At 34.7% G+C, this 23,139-nt stretch overlaps 1 protein-coding gene across 2 annotated transcripts in view; it reads left to right on the forward strand.

The window, feature by feature from the left end:
- Positions 1–23,139, forward strand: part of LOC113499879 (alpha-N-acetylgalactosaminidase) — a 62,999-nt gene that overhangs the window by 38,218 nt on the left and 1,642 nt on the right. The window contains exons 4-9 of one of the 2 annotated variants that reach the window (XM_026880459.1): positions 17,493–17,586; positions 20,264–20,439; positions 21,162–21,323; positions 21,714–21,911; positions 22,230–22,394; positions 22,589–22,664. In XM_026880459.1, coding sequence (XP_026736260.1) covers positions 17,493–17,586; positions 20,264–20,439; positions 21,162–21,323; positions 21,714–21,911; positions 22,230–22,394; positions 22,589–22,664 — 871 coding nt within the window. The remainder of the gene's footprint in view (positions 1–17,492; positions 17,587–20,263; positions 20,440–21,161; positions 21,324–21,713; positions 21,912–22,229; positions 22,395–22,588; positions 22,665–23,139) is intronic. The other variant, XM_026880460.1, reaches the window with a different exon arrangement.

Consider the following 23,139-nt stretch of genomic DNA (forward strand, 5'->3'; position numbering starts at 1 on the left):
AGCGTTAAATATATTCACGGGAAAAAAATCAATGCTCGGTAGTTTAGTGGTTCGAGTATCAGCTATAAATTATTATATTTCTCTCTTTGTATAGCTAGCAATAATGGAAAAATATTAATGCAATATTGTGCATGTGAGTTGAACGTTTTTGAACTCAAGACATAAGGATTAACGAGAAAAATGTTCTGTTTTATGAAAGTCTGTTAATCAGGTTATATCAAATTATAACAAATCAGAATAATTTATACCTTTTAATAGTTAATCCTACTCTTACAATTTGCATAACACTCAAGTTGCAAAGTTTTCGTAACTGAGAATGAGATTAATGTGTGCTAACAGTGCGTGGACGGATTATTCATTGAAGCTTGTTTGGTCGTAATAAGACGCGCAAATTATGTACAGCGTTATGTACTTATTGAGTTTTCGCACTTTATGTAACTGCTTGTTATTATCGCTGATTCGTTGCAAGATTATCGCATCGTAATTACAGATTTTTGTGATACGTAATTCGTAAGACACTGGTGAGTGAAATTGGATTTCCTATAGCAATCGTCATCAAATAAACATGTTTTATTCAAATTACTTAGTGTGATATGATCAAAATTAATAATTGAATGGCACCTTTTTATAAAAAAATAATACATCAATTCTAAGTCAGGTAGGTAACGATTCATTATAATACTTAGTAAAACACAATAATCACTTCAATATCCATCTTTAACCGTTATCGATTATGAATCGATGTGTAACCGATAATAATCGATAAGTATCGAGTAACGAGAACATCTCGTTCATAATGAGCGGTTATTCCTAGAAGTATTGACTTCGTATATTTTTATAATTTTCTGTATTGCGTGCAAATTAGAAGCTTCAATGAGGTGCAGAAATTATTGAACCGTTGCGATTACTCAACTTGCTTATTATGTTCTTAATGATTTACCGTCTTGTGCAGAATGGCTGTAATTTACGATTCAAGTTGAATCTTGTTTGTATTTGATAATTTGATACAATCTTCATCTTTTACGAAATACCACATCCTCCTGTGTTGAGAACCAATAACAAATTATGCAATTTTCATTCCCCATTTTAACACGAAAAGCCAATTGTTCAAAAAGTAAAGCAAAGGTAATTAACTTTTTACCTGGAACAAACTAACAAGTACGACAAACATTGCTATTAAACACTTACTAAAAACTACCCGTGCAGCAAGCAGACACCTTAAAAGTTCCATTTTTCAAAATACACATGAAATTTTCCTATTACACCGACAATATTTTCCAATAACATTTTAATCTCGTTCAATTCTGCAGCTAATCGTCGATCTTTAGTTTCTATGACACCCGTGTGATTGTCAAAACAATAAACAAAAGGTTAATGAAAAGTTCGCAGTAACACAATGGTATTAACGTAAAAACAACGGGCTGTAGTAGTTTAGTAATGTTTTGTGTAACTGACGAAATACTAGCGAACGTACTGTTAGCTATCTATGGAGAACATATTACCGTTGTAATTAGCCGCTATTCAATTTGTAATAGTAATTAAGTATGACTGTATGAGTGTATGACTTATTCAGTTGGTTTAGTGTTTTGTCTTGCTAATTTCAATAAACGCTATAGATCTATTCGTTTGGAAGCGTCGTACTAGATTTGGAGAATGGCATTCTGAATTAAAAACTCTTACAATTTCTCATAGATTTTTGGATTTGTTATATAACATTTCCTGCTAATCTACTAGTTAACATTTAGAATGTGTCGTGCATAACAGTTTACTACAATTTTGTCGCTAGCCTAATGTTGGTAGTATTGATGCTTTTGCTTAATTTTCGGTATGCCAAAGCCCGCTGCAATGATTCAGAGCATTGGTAAATTTTGTCACACTTGTTGGCGCGAGTATTCGTGTGAATTTAAGCGATTGTAATAACAGTACAGTTGGCCATTATACATTCTTCAACTGTTTCAACCTAGTGATTAAAGTCATCGAAAGCATTATTGAAAGGCGAGAAGTCTTTAAAGTTTATGTCAGTCACGGAAAACGGTTTAAAGGTACCAATTGCGAGCTCAAGAACTGTAGTTAACATTCGTACTAAAACAAATATTAAAGAACGCATCTAAGAATAACAATGAAAAGCAAATTAACTACAATACTATTGGCAATAAAAACAAAAAATAATTTTGGCTAAATGCATTTAACCTTGATATTCTGTAAATTCAAAAACAATTCAACAACCGAAATCTGATCCAAAAATATGAAATAAGTTAATTAAGAAAAATAAATTGAATTCTTTTTGGCCAAGTCCTCGCATGACGCCTACTATGCTTAGTTACTTACTTAGCTTAATTGGGACACGTGTAGTGTAGGCATCGCAAAAAGTAAATCCGAAAAGGAAATCATTACTATAGAACAAAAGATATCAAGCCTTGACATTATAATAAGTGCAATGTTCAATTCAGAGTAGTTTTTGCTTATGATAATATGTATTCAATATTTATTTGATCCATCCATAAGCTACTTTTTCACCGAAGATTTGTGAAGCTGGTGTAAACCATTAGAATCTCTTTACTTACTCAACTTTTTGAAAACTGCTATTCAAAAAGCAGGTTTTGGTTAAAAAAAAGTCCGGTCATCTAGGCTTCTCAGAAGTTTATTCAATCCTGTCCCATGATTGAAGGATGAACCCATTCTCACCTGGGTTCATCCTTTTATTAAAGGTAGTCGGATGATTGTGCAACTTTGATGTTGCCAAATTTTCTGTACAACGTCTAAACAAACAATTTGTTCAGATTAAAATCTAAACTCATAATTAATCATATAGTCTAGTAGGCGTTCTCATGGGAACTATAGTAGTTCTCAAGACCTTCGGACTCGCCCACTTTTGAATATATTATTCTTACTCGTGATTACACGCATTATAGTAATCTATTCAGGTGCCTGAATAAATATTACTAAATCATCTTTATTGTCCAAATTAAAGACTGGCACATTTATTTGGATTTGTCTGTGTTTAACCCTCAGTATTGGAATGTTAAGCTGGGGGTTGTATTAATTAAAGCACCTGGTAGTGGTTACTAAAACACTTTAATCCGAAAAACAAAACTTAAACTGATACCAAATAATATAAATTCTTATACTATTCACGGAAGATTTTAACACTGCCATTCACAAAAGCGGTCTAAAAGCACAGTGACATCTCTTAGAAAATGGTGGAACAAACAGAACCTCAGTTTTGCTATAATGACATATTTGCGGTTAGGCAGTGTGATTGCTTTATGCTTAGTCTTGGTAGCTTCTGTTACATCACAAATAGCGACAAAATCAATTAGAGTTCCATCAAAAGTTTACGCTTCATGATCTCGTGTGGATCTAGAATTTATTCTGTCTGTGCTAAATGTTATCTTTCTATGGTCAGCCATTACATCTTTGTTGAGTAATAAATGAATATATAGAAACTTCCGCAATTATTACGTAGTTAAATGACGTTCGTAAGAAGTTTGAAGTGATAGGCTGATGAGCAAACACTCTCATTGAAGAATGTATCGAGAGTTAAAGAGGTTTTTGGGTCATTTACTTTATTATAGCGTATATAAAATCATAGTGGACCAACATTTTTGTGCATTTGGCATGCATCTGACAAGAAAAATAAATTCTACTCAAAGGAATTCATTGGCCGCGGCAACATTTAAATAGCAATATTAAAGATACCTTTTGTTAAGATGCTTTGACTCGATGCTTCTAAACTATACGGTTTGCCGTAACTATTGTTTCACAAATTGCGCAAGAGACATTGTTTGGCTGCTTCTAACAAATGCTTTTTCCCTGTCGTCGTAAAAAACACTTCTGCATTGGACAGCTGATCACTTTCCATTTGTTTTATATATCAGTAGCTGCAAGTCTATGCCGCATAAAAAACGTGCAAACATAGAATGGCCCAAAAGTTTTACCTTGTGGTATCCCGAAAATCAAAATTTCCAAAATATTATATTTTACTGATTTTGTTATGTTACATGTTTTTTTTTCAGGACTAAAGAGTCGTTACTTACTGGTGTATAAGTTACCTAATATGTCATCAAATAACTTGACTTCTTAACCCATGTATAAAACGTCTTCTACAAGAACATAATTGTTGTAATTGACAGCAATTATTTTGTCTATGACAATAATGTCACAACAGTCATATAACCTTTATTGGAGACTACCAGGAAATCATGATTCTGAGGGATTATCTTGTCTCAAATTATTGTCTAGAAGTAATGTTTTGGTAAATTGATTCTTACCGCACTTTACTCGCGGTATGCCAACGCGTGACGCGAAAGTAGTGGCAGATCAATTACGTGACATAATAGACATTTTCGAGGTTATATTGTAGCTGGATTTATAGCTATTTCCAACTTGAATAAGTATCCAACAGAAATATTTTTTTTATAAATTTAATGGAAATAATTGTATTAGAGAATGTATTGCTTTCTATTTTCATCTTATTTTTTTTAATTCTTTATTGTAAACCAATGCATTTTAAAATTGTGATGGCATAGAAAGTATATACAAAGGGCGAGGCCGACCCATTAATGGGTTATTTTCCAGCGATTTTTTTACTTCTTCTTCATACTATTTTTGTAACTTTCGCGTATAAGAAAAGGAATACTCATCTCATTGATGAAATAAGATTTATGTCAGACGCATTCGTGTCTCTAAATTGTTTGTATGGACAATCGTTGAACAAATATGTACAAACGCCTGCATTTAGACTTGTAACTGCCAATTAATAGAACAAATGCGAGAAAGTAATATTTGTCTTCATAAAAGCCCATGATGGATTGCTGGCTGATCTACAGTTAATTCAATGAAGTCAACACCTCGTGTGTCTTTGTCCAGTTAATCATATATATGTCTGTAGATAAGTTTTTAAATCGAAACTGAAGATTTGTGCTCACTACTTTGTAACTATGGGTTCTGTACCCAATGGTTTAATCCAACCTAATATACATAATAACACACATATAATAACCTCGTTTACCAAATTACGAAGGTTCCGCTGTCTTTCAGTGCATCTGTCACCAAATTGGTGAACCGTGATATCTAGACAGTTGGTTTAAAAATGAAAATTGAGGTTGGTACGGTCAAGGTTTTTGTAGATCTGGCTTTCTTTTGCTTATGTAGGTATATTTCTCTCAAATGTCTTGTACTTAAATTTTACAGCCTACAAAAATATTAATAATCTCATCAAACTCAATTTTTCTTTATCATGGACATCACAGACACTTGAATTCAGAATACATAGTTCTAGTACTAATCAAATATTATGTCGGGTGAGAATCCAATGACCCATCGCTCTGGTCATTGCCATTCATAACTTATTGATATTTGTATAGCATTGAAGTTGTATTTGCCAGTTCTTGCTGATGGGTTATAATTTTATTGGTTGGATTTATTTTGTTTGATTTTGACTAAATAAATCCCACTTTCAGTTTATGGGGAAATAAAAGACCGAAGTTAACCATTTCGATTTTTTATTTCTAAATAAATATTTCTTTCTAACTGCAATAGATAGTAAAAATAGAATATAAAACAGTAGGTAAAATGCGAGTCATCCAATAAACAGAAATAAGTCACCCAACAAATTGATGTCCGTAAGCATCTTTACTTCAATTCGATCCTAATTTGATGTTATGAGCATCCATCTCGGTTCATGTGCATCAGACAGACAGACAGCGAAGCCTCAGTATTATTACTGAGGCTTCGCTTGAGGATCGAATTGAAGTAAAAATTCTTACGGACATCAATTTGTTGGGTGACTTATTTCTCTTTTATATTCTATTTTTACCTTATGGTTCCATTTTTAGCCTTTGACTAAAGAATCCTAAAAATCATCCGAAAACCCCACTTTTTCTAAATCTCTTCGAGTATTGTGTTAAACACGTGAATCTTAAAGTCAATGAACTTTGCACACTTAACATTGTAAAGAAGTCTAATACAGATGGACATTGTGACGCTAATTGTCCATAATATGAGAACATAAATCACTCTCGTAGAGCTGCGTACGCTTTGTAACACGATTCAATGAATAATGCGTGAAGTGATTATTTTTAATTAACTCTTTAATAAGTTGTTTATGGTTATTGTTTTGTAGCTGCTCGTGTCAAATTCAAAGAAGTGTTGCGTAATGATGACGAATATACGAGGTATCTGAATCGTGTTTTTTTTTTGTATTTTGGAGAAGGAAGCTATTTTTTTTAAACGTTGGATGATCGGAAGTTTCAATTGACATAAAAAAGAAAAAAAATTGACGGTTCTTTTTAATGTTTGTTACTTCAGAAGTTTGGACTGGGTGCAACAATTTTGTTAATATTTCTAAATGTGAAATAGCACATTAGGCCCCATAATTTAATTAATCATTAAAATTTTATCACTTTGACTCAGTAATCTTATTTGAAGTTGATTGTACGATTTTGTTATTAAAAAATATTATGCTCATTTTTTTCATCATCATCACTAGACATATTTAATTTGGCTTTTGAATGAAGCCGAAATCGAATTAATATTCTAGTCAGTTGTTATATCATTGTTACATATGCACATCAAAAGGTACAAAACTGGAGCAAATTTAATACATAAAGTCATGTTAAGTGAAAGTGTTCTCGTACAAACTTTGCCGAACTCCAAACCATTTACTACATTTAATTCAATTTATACAGTTTTATTCTCATTCACGTCGCAGACTTTCAGTAAGTCGTTCATTGTTGATTTTAATCGAATCTTAATCCACCGTGCATTATCAAAATTAGAGAAAGCAGCAGATATTGGAAAGAGGACCAATAGCTACATTACTGACCTTTTCGATTCTCGTCATAACGTTTATAGTTTTGGAGATGTTAATTACTTTCTATATTTAACGCAGCTGACCTCGTCTGTCAATATTTCACGGATGGAAGATTGTTATAAGCGACTTCCTCAACTAATGCTACTTTGCAACGTGCTGCGTCAACCCAGAACTGGTTATTATTAGAAATGATAGTAATAATGTGTAACAATGTTATGTTTAAATTTAATTCGGCCTAATCTTAAGACATTTGTTGGCAGCAGTATTCGATTTAAAAAATAGTCTTTCAGAGGAAGCCTACAATAGATCACTTGCTTAACAGGCATTAAGAAATTAATCCATGAAAACGATCCCTAGGTATTAAATAATACCAAGTTTTTCTACAGTTACCACGATGCAAATCATGCTTGAACAGACAAGGTTAATGAACTGAACGCATCTCCAACATAGCAGTGTAAACATAAAAGGCATTATGTTTGTAAACGCCGATTTGATGGCATCTAAGCACATTATACGAGGTACAATGACCGAACTTAAAGTTTTACGATTCATAAATCACTTGTGTGTACAAGGTATGTAGCATTGTGTTTCTAGGATGTACAGGCGTGTGTAAAACGTATTAGGATTTAGAAGTTAACATGTGAATAACTGGTGAGATTATGTATTCTGCTTGTTGACACTTTTAAGCTTGGTAGAATTCTAATGACTGACGGTTGTTTTCAAATGAAAAAAATGATTTAAGACGTGGCAACCAAGACTAGAATATTAGAGATGGTCATATCATGAAAGTTAAAAAAACGAAAAGGAAGCTGTAATGGGCCCAAAATCGAACCTTGAAGTATGCCAAAGTCTTTATCATTGTCAGCCGCTTGTTTGAATGTCTGTCGTGTTGTTTATAACGAAAGGTCTTACTATAATTAAATGTGACATTAAAATTGCTTCACCGTTTACTAAGTGTTAAGGGTGAATCGTTTTCCGTAACGACTATCTACTTTATTGCTAACAATTTCCTCATTTTGGTTCATTTTCTTTAACTTCCTCGTCACAAACGTTCAGCAAACAATAGCAATTAAAGTTAAAATATGTGCGCCTTCATTGATTTCTGTTACGTGGGTTCTCATAGTTTTAGCTTTACGATTTGGTATCTTCATTCATGAATGTGCAAAAAATACGTCTCCATTGTGATGCTTCGAATTTTTCATGGTCACGTTTTGGCTTTTAATTTGATTTTCAGATCTCTGTGGCTTTGTGAATCTATAATTTAATTTTAGAAATGTCTATATCGCTGATTGACATTTCGAAAAAACATCCAGAAATCCGTAAGGTACAAGCTTGTTTTAAGACAGAAATTTACTTCGCCGTAAGTAACTTAGTGCGTGTGTTACATAACAATGTCGTTAGCATTCGTCGGCGTTTATCAATGAGTTTTATGTGACTAAAGAGTCTCGTTACATAAAATTTAATTATGATTTAACATAAGATGCGTAACACATGTAGGTAATGTAACTGTACTGGACTTTCTCTTAACATTTTGCTTTTCCCGAATATCAGCATTCTCTTCCTTGCTTGCTTGAATGCTTTCACCTTGATATCGACGAGATTCACTTACGCTTTTATCTTCTTTGATACTTAAGCAATAAGGTTAAAAATGGCATGCACCTATAGATATAGAATCATTCATCGCTGGCTTGTTACCTCCTGTTTGTTTTCATGTACTAGAATGAAAAAGATCTAGAACCTAATAACCTGCTTTCCTCCAACCAAATCGTCCGTGCTGCTACCATTTTCTAGACATCTTAGCTTAGGTACAGTTACGGATGGTGTACTACAAATTGCGTTCTGTGGTTCCGACTTTCCTAAAGATTCTCCCGATCTGGGTTAGGTTTCTTCACAAAATTAAAATGGTTTGAAGAGTTGATGACCAGGAAATAGAATTAGTGGTCAGTAATAGATATTTCATACGCATTAAATGAAGGTAATAAGCTCATCGAAGTTGCTGATGCTCAGTTATCCTTTTTACCATGTGGAAATACGTCAAGAATACTACACAAGGAATGTTGTAGTCCTAACGAAAATTGGTTGTTGAAAATGTAATTATTACAAAGGCAAAAACACCGACTTTTTTTTAATAATTTTGTAATAAGTCATGAAATTAAGCAGTGAATCATATGCCAAAATTTTATGTAATTTTTAATAAGTTGTTCCCTTCCTTCACGCGATTTTGGTCATGAATAATTCAATGCTGCATACTTAAGAGCTATAAATGTTAAACGTGGGCATGAATTACGCTTACATTTTACTGCTTAATTGGAAGTTGTATTTAGTATCACTGGGATATCCATATTAAGTATTGGATTCATAATGAAAATTTTATCGTCATCGGTTTAATATTTCTATCAGGAATCCAATACTTAAGATTATAACTAGTAGGTTGGATATTCGATCGGTAGGTTGTCATCGGTTTTACCTGACTCACTCACTAGATACCGAGAAGAAATCTGCTTCCATTCACAAAGTCTTATGTAATAAATCACCAATGTTAGTAGACTATTGGACAGGACCTTGACGGTTTGAATCTGCGGTATGAATGTTTAAAATTTCTACATTAGCTGCTGGCATGTCAATATACATGATCACTAAAACCACAATTCTCTCATAACCTTGCTCTGGTTCACTGAATTTTAGCGCTAATCGTAACGATCATGGTCAGCCATCAAAAATAGTCTACCTTGAATGCCCCGAAATAGGTTAACATTACACAAGAGCCGACCAAAATAGGCGAATATGTAGATGAAGCCGAATCAGATGGAATCACATAGACTTTTTGTAATGAAGATGATAATGATATTTTTGTATAAGCTCACCAAGAACTAAATTTTTAAGCTATTATTTGTGCAGTACATGGTATTATCAATAAAATACACGGGAATTCTAAGAGAATTCAAAATATCTTTCGCAGTTGCAAGATCCAATCTGACTCACAAATGTGGTCACCAGACAGAGGAAGTCGCTAATGATACAACAACACTGACATTTACACGTAACAATTATTATTAACTTCACGAAAACTACATAAATGCAACCTCATTTTGTAACGTTACAATTTTAATTCAAAGTCACCTCTTCGTTGCCGTGAGAACAATGCCGAATGCCAGATCATGACTTCTCGCCCTGAAGGTCGCGGAAAAGTGTAAAAAACGGCCGACGCCCAACTTCCAAATAAGTGGGCCAAGTGCACGCGAATCCGACCGATTCCACGGTGTGAGTAAACACGGAAACAGACTCGCTTTTGCAGTTTTTTGCCTTCGCGGAATCTTCACGCTTTCATTTGATGGGAAATTGTTCGATTTGGATGAAAGACGATGTTCGATTGAAAAACTTTACGACGTTTTATTACTTTCGCGGTGTTGCTTCATGTCTTTATTAGACTTTTTGCTCTTGGTGCCATTAACCTGATGCTCGAGGTTTTAATTAACAATAACATTAATTTTAAAATATACAAACTGCTCTTCGATTACTTGCTGGCTTAAAATGTTTAGAATATTCTTTGGTTATTGCCCTTTGTTAGAAAGACTTAACATTTCAGTACTATTTTACTGTTTGTACATCACATTTTTTCTTCTGGTTTCCTCATAGCTGAGGGTCATGACTAAGATCACATTGTCCACCAAAGTTCTCCAAGCACAAGGGTCTTCTGTACAACACATTACCAGTACTTTAATCTCCAACCTATTGCTTTCATTCATTATTCAAGAGAGCGTAGTTCTCATTCATGTTTTGTCTCTTTGTTTCTATTATGAAACAAACCTTCAAACTTCAACATCACTCAAATATAACAAGCCCACAATTATTGCTAAATCAATTAGCGTCCAAATGATTAATTGAATGTCCTACATGTTTCTAACAAAGCCTCAATTTTGTTGAAACACATTACCCTTTGCCGAAACTAATTCATTCTCTTCACTATTATTTTGTTAGCAATCGTTCATGTCATGGATCCCACACATTTGTTTTGGTTATTCAACATTACGTAGTAAGGACATAGGCATGAGGCCTGCGTTATATTTAGATGGCCCGTTGAGTTACTGACCAAAATTTACGGGTGAGAAAGAAAGTCTTATTCTGCCAAAAAAAAGTGATAAATCTGAATAATGAAAAAATATTTCGTCGTTGTTGTTATTGTTTCATGCTTTATGAGCGTATTCATGACATTGTTCTGTCAACATAATACGATGTCCGCCATTTGCTAATGGCCTTGACACTGAAAGAGACAAGTGCATCTAAATGACAACCATAGCTGACAGCTGTCATTTTGAATGAATGACTTTGAATGAAGTGAATGAATGTGATTATATTTGTCCTCTTTCGTGATTTATGAATGGTAATCATTGTATTAGAAGAAGTCTTATGAATAAGATCGTAAGATCTTTAGTTTAGGTTGGTTGACAAAATTATCGTAAGAGAAAAGTTGTGTGATTTGGGATATAATCGATGCTTTTTTGTTGGCTGGCACATTTAACTGTGTCCCGGTTGTGTCGGACTCCAGTCTTATCGGGCTATGACAGTAAGGGAACGGGATGTGCACTTGTGCAGTCGCACACGCTTGTGCACTATAATATGTCCCGTGCAGCAGGCTGGTGTCTGACGATCAATATTATTACTCTGATCTTGAACTTTCCGTAATTTATTGGTTCACTTGTGGGCTGTACCTTTTGGTCACGTTTCCTTAAAAGAGGTTTCATTATTAACCACCCACATTATATACTAACAATGAACACGTAAGACTAAAAGTACTTTGTTAGTAATGTAACAATTCAACCTTTCCGAACTAAGTCAATTACTTTTTAATGCTTTAGTGAGGCCACTGCAATTTTCTTGTGAACAATTAATACTACATAACATGTAATTTGACTGCCCACGTAAGATTGATTCAACGTGTTGTTAGTTTTGAGCGGTAACAAATTTGAAGTTTGATTTCATAACAATTTTATAATAATTTTTTCGTGTACTTATTTTGTCTGTTGGCCGTTTTTTTATGAACAAAGGCTAGGCAAAATTATAGTAGGTTACTCATAATATTCGTCTTTTTTGGGATGTATTTTAATTGTGCGCTCTACATTAATTTGAAGCATAGTAAAAAAAGCTAGAGGTTATGTTTTAAAACATGTTTTAAAACGTTTATTCAATTTATTGTATAAATGTGTTAAAACTATTATCGTAGCAATTTTTGCACGGCACAATTGTAATACTTCGATACAAATACATTGGTTTTACAAACAAAAGTATTGCTCTACATTCTGTTCACGTTCCATTATTTACATAAAAATATCAGAGCGCCAAGTATGGGATCCATTAGCATCCCTTCATATATAGCCACTCTACATACATATTTGGACGCACAAACTATTGGAATACAGATCAATTACAAAAGGTCAACTTCAACAAAACGCTCTACCGATCTACCACTAAGAGAGGAGGTTTTATTGATGAAGTTAGAAATAAAACAGCGCACTATGCGCCGTATCTCTCTTCCACTACTGAAATGCTTAAATAATACTCTATCTTTTTAAAAAGAGGTTTTAATGCTGTGTTGATTCGATGTAAAGCGAAATACGGTCTTAGGCTAGAATTTTGCCTCGAATGTGATTCTAGAACGATTCGTTTAAACGACGTTTGCTCATCACTAATGGATCATTATGATCCGACCTGTCAAAAGATGCATATTAAAACCGACAGAATATAAGGCGGCAGACACCCTGAACCTTTCATCGAAACTTTTTATTAGGCACGCAACCTCATTAAGTCATTACAATAGTGTTGTAAGAAAAGCCCTTACATTTATGTGAACGGACCAACAATACATTTATAACAATAAGTGACACGACACATACCTGCGTATTTATCTTGAGACTTATCTTAAGACCTTGGTTGTAGGATCAGATGTTTCTCACGCCTTCCCTGCGTTGAATTTAAAACAAAAGCGTTCGTATCGAAACAATGGTGTGACCTTTTTAAATTGGATTAATTTTCAAGACAGACCCTTGGTAACTTTGATTTGTATATTGATGTAAATTGTGAAATGGCCGGATGTTTTAATTCAGATCTGGGAGTACAACATTTGAGTTAACATATCCTGTGCTTTCATGTTTTATTTGAGATGTCGATAAAGATTTTATGTGAATTTGCGGTGGTGCCAAAAGCTTGGTGTTGACTAATAATATTTTACATAACGTCCGCGCTACAGATGAATAATAAAAGGTTCACCCACGCATTTCCTGGACTGTCATTTAAAAGAAGTACTAGATCGATCTTAGCATGCCTGGACTCAACCAGTGTTACATTTTGATGCTTTATTTTATGTGAAAAACTGTACTATAGAAAAAACTTATCGTAGATATGAAATGTCTCATACCAGTGTCAAATCGTGAATCATGTCAATGATGGTACGTTTTGTACGTGGTGCCAGTTTGCTGTTGATTAGATCTACTCGACCTATTTACGTACATTTTTTATAAAAAAAATATCAAGTCACCAGGTTTGTTACCGTGCTCCTCATTAATGGCTGTATGTTTATTAAGTATATCTGAAAATCGGCTGCACTTTTTGATCAATCAATTCATACACCTTTTAGAATGAGGCTTATATTTTTACATTTTATTTGTGCCAGAAACTCTCTGGAATTAATTTGTATGACAAAAATACGTTCGCCGTGTCAGCTTGATTTTAACTAAGCGTATATCTAGTAAAGCTATATCAAGATTTTGTACTTAAATATTTCTTGCTCTAACGGTTCTTACGAAGCTCTAAGTTGAAGTTAACAAGCAAACACTTGGCTTACTTAATTCGTTCGCCGGAGGTGTCGCAAGCAGACAGGTTGTCGAGAGGAAGCAATAAATAATGCTAACGATTAAGCTACAGTAACTAGCAAAGGTTTGATGCTTATGACCTGCCCTTATCCCCACCTGTATGACACCTCTACTACGAGAACTCGATAGAACGCAATCGAGTAATACATCGATAACACGATCGAGTAAATCGTCTCATTAAATCGGTAATCGGTATTGTGATCGATTAAATTTAAAGAAGGTGGTCCATTAAGTGTTATTTACTTATAAATATCGATTGCAGTAATTACAGTTGTTATGGCTAGATACGTGTTTTGATAAATTATTGGGATTAGACCACCCCTGAGTTGTTTTTGTTTTTAGTTTAGCTTTGGATGTAGGTGGTCTAATTGTTTCTATCTAAACTATCTTTATCTATAGGGTTATGTGTGTTAACCTTCTTCGATTATTAAAATACTCCTTAGATCTAAATTAAGAGCTTTCCATCTATGTTATTAGTACGATGTGATATAATCGTATTAATGTGATGTCATGAGATGATGGCAAATGTAATACGAGCAAATGTGATTTGGTTTGTCATAGAACCATTTTTTACCATAAATACGTCATCATTCCCCAGCCCTTATCCCAACTTTTTTTATTTGGGTTCGGCGAAGCATGTCTTCTTCCATAACTTTCTGTCTGCAGCCATATCGGCTGTTACACAATCCATCCATCATTTCTTTTGTCGTCCTATACCTCATCCATTCTCAACTGACTGATTGTCCCTTCAAACATATTAAAAAAATGTAATAAATAAAGTTCGAGATTTAAAGCTTTCGAGATCCCCTAGTACCGACATATAAAACCTAGGTGAGGTAGATAAAGGAAGCTATTACAGTGTTTACAGTGGCACATCGTTTCGAAACGGAGTCAGTCGGGTGTTTTCCCACGAGTTTGCGTAACCCCAGCACGACTCGAACCCAACCTGAGTACATGTCACCTTTGTTTTACAAATGGATGTGTTGGGATGGTATCTCACAGAGTGAGAATTTTTGTACGCAGGTTCGTTTGTTAAAAGTATAGTAGCTGTACTACTTAGACTTAATTTACATTGTATTGTTTGGTCTGTATCAACTTGAGGTATATAGTTTAGTAAATACGTTGACATCTTTTGTTCAGTACATTCAACTTACGCAATTTTCTTGAACCCCTGCCGCTAAAATAGGAGAGTTATATATAAGACTAGCTGTTGCCCGCGACTTCGTCCCCGTGGGTAGAAGATATAAGTTATGATTTATACTTGCCCTATTTTTTTCACATTTTCCTTTGTATCTTCGCTGCTATTAGTCGCAGCGTGATGGTTTATAGCCTAAAGCCTTCCTCGATGAATGGTCTATTCAACACAAAAAGAATTTTTCAATTTGGACCCGTAGTTTCTGAGATTAGCGCGTGCAAACAAACAAACAAACTCTTCAGCTTTATATATTAGTATAGAATATAGATTGACAAGTCTAACTGTGGCAATTTGCTTTATATTAAAGACGAATTATGTGCGAGAGTTTAAGATATGTTTGTTAAAATTCGGTGGAGCCATTTAAAAGTGGGGTTTTTTTTAATCATCCCTTACAAGCTGATAAACTATGATTGAAAATTGGAACATTGGAAAATTGTTTCATAATGCAAATAATTTATTCTTCACATATGAATGTGTATTTATGTAATTGATAGCTATAAGCAGTGTCCGTGATATCGGCATAAAGATTCTCAACTAAAACAAAACTGAATTTATTAAAAACACTCCTTGTTTTAAACAGTCTTGTTAAGCCTCAGTAGTGACTTCTTTATATGTGTTGTATATGTACATGGTGTTGTGTTGGCTCCTTTTTGGTAGGCAAAGGGTATTCATCTGCCCATGTTTCCGTTGTAAGTTTTTGTGTTACTACACATTTGTCATACTTTCTTAGGCCTAACACCTTATTTAGTATGACATACTTTCAGTCACGTCTCATGATTGATGGCATCGCATCATGCTTTATCTAGGTTAAGAAATATATATACGCATACAAGGGTGGAATGTTATAATAATATAATGGATAGTTTGAGTAGAAAGTCAAACTTGAAGACTTTTTCTACCATCACGCTATGATTAATAGGAGCAGGTCAGTAATGAAATATGTATGAGTGATGAAATGTCAAACCTTCCCATTATGCCTATGGCTAAAGTTCTCTGCATACTACTGGAGACAGACGCCAAAAATGAAATTTTGAAAACCAAGATTTCAAAGGATAGTTTTATCCCGATTTGATGTTCCTGTACGTTCATTTTCGATTTGTGCAAGCGAAGCCGCTAGCAATAGCTACTCAATTATAAGTAGAACATACATTTTAATTGTTATATCTAACCTTGTGTTTCTAAAGTGAATGACACCGAACATCGTTTTTACAACATCAAAACAACAATAAGAAACATTATCTAACAAGAAGCGAATTAAGGTCTAATCACTTTGATATTATCAAAGTTTTTTCTTCGGAGCAAAAAAGTTAAGGTTGCTATGGAGTCATCTTTTTGCAGTCTTTTTTGAAACAAGTCAGCCGATAAGGAATACTCATTGATTTATGAATCTATGAAAAAGTTTGTGATGAATATTTCCGCATTATGTAAATTGAATGACTCGGTGACTGTTCTATGATTTTTTAAACAAGGCCCCGATTCTGGTATTATACAATGGCCGATGAATGAATGGCAATTGGATTTAATTTGAATTGTTATATCTAACCTTGTGTTTCTAAAGTGAATGACACCGAACATCGTTTTTACAACATCAAAACAACAATAAGAAACATTATCTAACAAGAAGCGAATTAAGGTCTAATCACTTTGATATTATCAAAGTTTTTTCTTCGGAGCAAAAAAGTTAAGGTTGCTATGGAGTCATCTTTTTGCAGTCTTTTTTGAAACAAGTCAGCCGATAAGGAATACTCATTGATTTATGAATCTATGAAAAAGTTTGTGATGAATATTTCCGCATTATGTAAATTGAATGACTCGGTGACTGTTCTATGATTTTTTAAACAAGGCCCCGATTCTGGTATTATACAATGGCCGATGAATGAATGGCAATTGGATTTAATTTGAAATTATTCCCTTTCTCTTAATCATTTTGAAAATACAATAGTTGGAAGTTAATTGTATTAACCTTGAGTGTACAGTCCCGTACTAAATTTAAAATTATTGTGTAGAAAAATGATTAAGAGAATACGAAAATTGTCATTTTTAAGCCAAATTTAATTCATTCATCAGCCATTGTAAATAGCAGAATTGGGGCCCAGGAATGTTGTCATAGTGAAAAAGAGAAGGCGCTCTTACACGACATGAGCATTATGTCCATTACATACCGACAGGTACTGTATATGTATATGCAATTTCCTAGCAACTTTTGTGAGGAAGATTCATTATTATACGTTGCACCGGTTTACTCAAGCGTATTTATCGGGATTGTCCGACTAGTTTCGGACCAAACCGGACTCCTTATAATTTATAATAATATTAATAAAATATGCAACTGTTTTTAAACCCAAAGAACATGAGATATGATCATTTTATTTACTTTTTTGCAAAAACCGTTCAAGAAAACTGTCTAAATTAAGAATTAATAACCTTAGGGCACAATAAATTTGAAGTTCGAATTCGCCATTAGCAATCAGCAGGGAATATATTATTCTCTTTTTCATATCTCGAAAGCCCGCAACACATTATCCCTGTCAAGACTTGTTTACGATCTTATACGGACTTAAGTTAGACTTAAACGTACCTAATTAACATTTAAAATTATGTTTTCTTTTGTTAACAGGTACACAGCAAGGGTCTGAAATTCGGTATTTATGAGGACTACGGTAACTTCACGTGTGCAGGTTACCCCGGGGTCGTTGGTCACCTGTCTGGAGGTATGTATTATACTAAATTAGTAGTTTATTATTTTCGGTCATGTCTATATGCTCGATAGAGTCATGTCCGTTCAATTACTCTAATATCGGAAGATGCCTATCAGAAGCCTAACTCAGAAGCAAAAAAAACCCCTACAGTCAAAACTTTCATGCACCCCGACGTTTGAAAGGCTCGACCGATTTTTTATGAAACATGTCTACGAAACGCATATAATATTTCACCTTTAGGAAAAAACACTGATGCCACTGACGGATAGACGAGACAAACTTATACCTATCTTATAATCTTATATCTTAGTCTGGTTTTGAAATCGAGTATCAAAGAAATAAGCTATTAAAATATTAATTCCTGATTTAATACTGTATTTTTAATTTTATGTATATATACAATCTGTATGTAAAATAATGTAAACATCATTTCCACTTCGTAGTCGGTTACCCAACGGCTTTGATTAGGTAAACTTCGGATCTTCGGACTGAACAAACCGCGTTCTATATTCCTATGATTTCACAGTATCAGAACATATTAACAAGTCTAAATGCCAAGAGATTGCTGCTATGAAATACCTAATCAAAACGTATTTATTGACACACAACTAGTTAACTTCGATCTAAATGCAACTGATGGCAAAAATCGTACGAGGAACTTTAAATTACATCTATAATTACGACACGCCAAAAACAACTTTAATACTTCCTAATAAAGGCGTTATTAAGGTCAAAGTGTAGCTAGTACGTCGGTAATCAGACTACTAAAAAATACACAAAGGTATATGCTAAAAGTTACATCGAAACAATAGAATGTCGAAATTTCGCCTACATATCGATATTAGCGATTCGATGTACCGAATGAATGATAGGTGATAATAGCCCAATGCCTGTTTTAATACTGATTTATATTCGTAGAGTATCTCGTATTTCTTTGGTGTTATTTTTATGATGGGCGTTGCGTAACGTTGGTGTATTGCAATCGTTCTCGTCATTTCCTTACTCGCTGTGTTGACTTGGCTGGAATCGTTGTGCAAAATTGCAGGGAGCCGATGTGTCTCAATTTTATAATGAATCTGAGCAATAAAAGATGTTTTAAAAAGCTTTTTTATTTAATAATGCAAGATGTGAAAATAAAAAATCCCCGACAATAACTCACTCGAAAAAATATCTTGAACACTTGCTTGAAAATCGGATTTCCATAGCACATTTTATCTCCACCTATTTCATCATCAAACTAACTCTTTATTAAGTTATCAATCGGGACTTAAATATATTTACAGTGGCGTACTTAATACCTAAGGCAACAAAAAGGTGTTGCAGAGAAATAAAAAGTAGGAGTATAATTTAGAAAATATAGTTGTAAAGAAAATCACAACCGCAATCGGGTGCCAATAGTCCGTATTTTTTCTTCAGGATTATATTCATTTATAAGAATATTTTAATTTATAATTTATTGCACACAAAAAAACAACATTAAGTTTGCAAAATGAACACAGGTAAGGTTCCTTAATATTTACAAAAAAAAATGTTAATCAAATACGAAATGAATACCTACAACACAACATTGTTACAATAACTCAATCTGAGGCATAATTATAACGCTACGCGCACACGAAAGTAACGCATGATCAAATTCCAAATGACGCTACTGTTACGTTATACCTGTCAGATATATTTCTATTCATTTCGTGTACATAACTGGAATACAGACAAACAATACTCGAATGTATAAAACATTGCAAACGCGATGGTATGAACTCGCAATCATGATGTGCATTGCAAGTTATTGCAGGTTCCCCCTTTGCTATGACCATCATGGCTTCTTCTGGCCTTGTTATTCGATGACACTAAGCATTAGCCACTTACGAGTAGTTAAAATATGAGAATTTATATTAAAATCACAATTCTCATGGACTTTTCTCCGGCCCGGGGAAGTCGGAGAGGTATACCGGACTCTTACTGGCTTAAACCACTGCAGTGCTTCACCCTTCCCTTGTATAAGCCACGGTAAAGTGTCGGGATTCCAGGCAGGGAAAATCACAATCACCTACGCAAAACTCACTATTGTGAAGACTCGTTCTTTTGTTTATTCAAAAGACATCTGGTCGTACAGTTCCATCTTTGAATCACCAATATCATTATCAAGTCTTTGTCAAAATCATATTAAAAGAGATGTGACGATAGCGCCATCTATTGACCTAATGTCTCATCACAAACACGGAAAAATAAATGTGAATGCATTTAGGTATGAAGCGAACTTTATTAATGTTCAGTTTTTTGAAGCCGGATGCGTGTTAAGTAAACATATTGAATATCCTTGTTGAAAGAATTTTGGTTGTTTGTATTAAAATTATCATCATATTGCATCGCTTAATTAAAAAGCACTTCAGTCGATTATAAAACAAATACGTAAACTGTAAGTTTCACCAAAACACACTACGAGTAGTTATCAGATTTCTAAGAAGAAATTTCTTTGTCTCCATTTGGCTTTCCTTTTTTCCATTTATTTTCTGCATTTGGCAAAAATGCTAATACTTATTTTACCTTTGGTATTTTCTCGACGATTGAGAAAAGAAAATTGCCGATGGCCCTCATTTTACCAGACGTCTTTGCTCTAAACGACGAATAGTTATCATCATAAGTAAGTAATATCATCTTACCTAATTTCGATTTCCATCCTCTCCAGATGCTGCGACATTCGCCGCCTGGGGAGTGGATTACGTGAAGCTGGACGGCTGCTACGCCCTCCCCGCTGACATGGACTTCGGATACCCAGAATTCGGACGCCAGCTGAACCTCACCAACAGACAAATGGTCTACTCCTGCAGTTGGCCAGTCTACCAGATATACGCTGGAATCCAGGTGGGTTTAGGAAGGAAACGGAAACATAAGTAGAAATGGAGTAAGTTCAAGTTAGTGTAGAAGTTCTATTTTGCCATATGTCTTTACGAAACAGGCTTTGAATTCCTTTTAAAATTTTGGCACTAAAAGTATTATAGCAAAACAGCCTTTCGTCTTTCGTTTCTTTTCGTCACCTACACTCATAACCGACTAAAAACAAGGCTAAATACCTATTTACCAATTAGTTCGACTCCTCAAAGACTCATTCTTTATTCTTGCACGATATGCAAATGAGGAACTGTTCATCACAAGTGCAAAATTGCCTATACCGAACGTGAAGGCGCCCGTAACGGCCGCAACTAATCTGTCAAGGCTTGTCAAGGCAATGTTGATACCACGCTAAATACCCGTGAAGATTGGAACACAGACATCCTTTGTCTGTTCATACTATTGAGTCACTATTGCCAAATTTGCAAAATTAAACTGGTAAAATTTTTGCTACCATGGCATTTTTGAGTGCCTAATAATATGCTACAAAATGGTTATTATTTAGTTGTGAAAGAAGGATCACATTCAATTTAGAATCGAATATTTTAGTTCTTATTTTACCTGCATTATCTACATCCTGGATAAAATTAAAAATATTGTTTATCCATGTTTAAAATTGATTTGTTTTTAATCCCAATTGCCAGTCTACCTTTTGGATGCTCACTGTGCTCACCAACCTCTTTATTAACTTTCAGCCGAACTTCTCGTCGATTATCGAGCATTGCAACCTTTGGCGTAACTTCGATGACATTCAAGACTCCTGGGCATCCGTCGAGTCTATCATAGACTACTACGGAAACCACCAGGACGTTATCGTCCCCAACGCCGGACCGGGGCATTGGAATGATCCCGATATGGTGAGCAGTAACTTTTAATACGAAGTTAACTAATCTCAAAACTTGTAATAAAACCTTTTAAAAATCGCTGGATTGGTGGTCGCCACCCATTTCTCTTTCTAAATTATTTGAAGGTCGCTAAATTGGCGTTAGTAGCAATTAAAGAGCAATCGGGATCCTTCTCAGTCGTCGCTCTATCTGCAAATGTGGGCCTTTTTAAAATATAATAAACCTTCATTACCCATAGGTGTTTATCAAATGACACCACTTAAATCGTAACAAAAGCAAGTTGGAACTTCGCAAAGATATTTGTATTCTGCATATTTGAATAAAAGTAAACCGTTCAAACAAAATTAAATTTAAAAACTTTTTTGAATAATGTATATAACCCAACCTTTTCTTACATTCCAGCTGATTATCGGCAACTTCGGCTTATCATACGAACAGAGTAAGACGCAGTTCGCGATATGGGCCATACTGGCTGCGCCGCTCCTCATGAGCGTGGACTTGAGAACGATACGGCCCGAGTACAAGGCCATCCTACAGAACAGGAAGATTATCGACGTCGATCAGGACCCACTTGGAATTCAGGGCAGAAGGATATACAAGGTAATTAACATAATAGTTGTATTAGTAGTAGATAAAATTCTCAATAATTCTACATGTGTTTTGATACAGCTTTGAAAGAACTATGTCCAGCATTGGACTTGAGTTCAATGATGTTGAAACGGTTTTCTATACTCACAAAAATAACCCACCTTCTGTGAAAATAATTCAGGATCTTTGATGCATATTGAGTTTTTCGTCAGTCAGTCAACTAACAACGCTAGAACTGATAAGTGAAAACTTTTCCTTAAGCTACTATGGAGGTATATTTAAGGGCTGCACTTAAGATTTTTCATCATATTTTCCCTTTTATGTTTCCAGCACCGCGGCATCGAGATCTGGTCCCGTCCAATCCTGCCTATCCAGGGCCAGTACTACTCGTACGCGGTGGCTTTCGTCAACCGGCGCACGGACGGCACGCCCTCCGACGTAGCCGTCACGCTGAGGGAGCTCGGACTTAACAACCCTGCTGGATACAGGGTTGAGGTACGTTAAAATATCATCCAACTCATGTAAAAAGCACTCGTAACAGAAGAAAAGATAAACCTCAGCTATAGAACAATTAATGAATATTAAGTTTTTTGCACTATTGCCACAGAATTTCTATTCAATCAGGGAAATAAGATTCTTGTTTCTCAGCCTCAATCTAATTAATTTACATATTTGTATCTTTCAAACAGGATTTGTACGAGGACGTCGACTATGGCGTGCTGTCGCCACAGACCAAGATCAAAGTGAAAGTGAACCCCTCAGGTAGAAAGTGTCGCACTTGTTCGCTTGGCAAGGGCTCGGTATCACGCTATCGCTTACGCTACGCACGGTAATGTATGCATTACGTCCGATTGAAATGACATTGTGGACCAAATGGCTCAGGAGATAAATTTCCGACCAAAAATTGCGGATTTTCGGGCAAAGCCCTGGATTACTATTCGTTTTTTTTAAGTTCTGTTTTACAATACCGCGATAATTCCATAGGTCTTTTATTATTATTTAGTAACGATCTTAACAAAAAGTTTTTTAAGACCGATATTCTTAAACCAATCGGTGCCACGTCTCACGGCTCGGCAATAACTGTAATAAAAACGGCCTTGCTTAAACAGAATTTGCTTTTCTATCAACCCAATAATAACTTTCTCGATCTATTACTTACGAATTATTTTCAGATTTCTATTCTCTTCCTCCATAAAGTCAAAATCTTGACGCTTGTAAAAGTTAAAAATTTCCGATTATG

Source organism: Trichoplusia ni, chromosome 13 (assembly GCF_003590095.1).
Source record: "Trichoplusia ni isolate ovarian cell line Hi5 chromosome 13, tn1, whole genome shotgun sequence".
Classification (NCBI taxonomy): domain Eukaryota; kingdom Metazoa; phylum Arthropoda; class Insecta; order Lepidoptera; family Noctuidae; genus Trichoplusia; species Trichoplusia ni.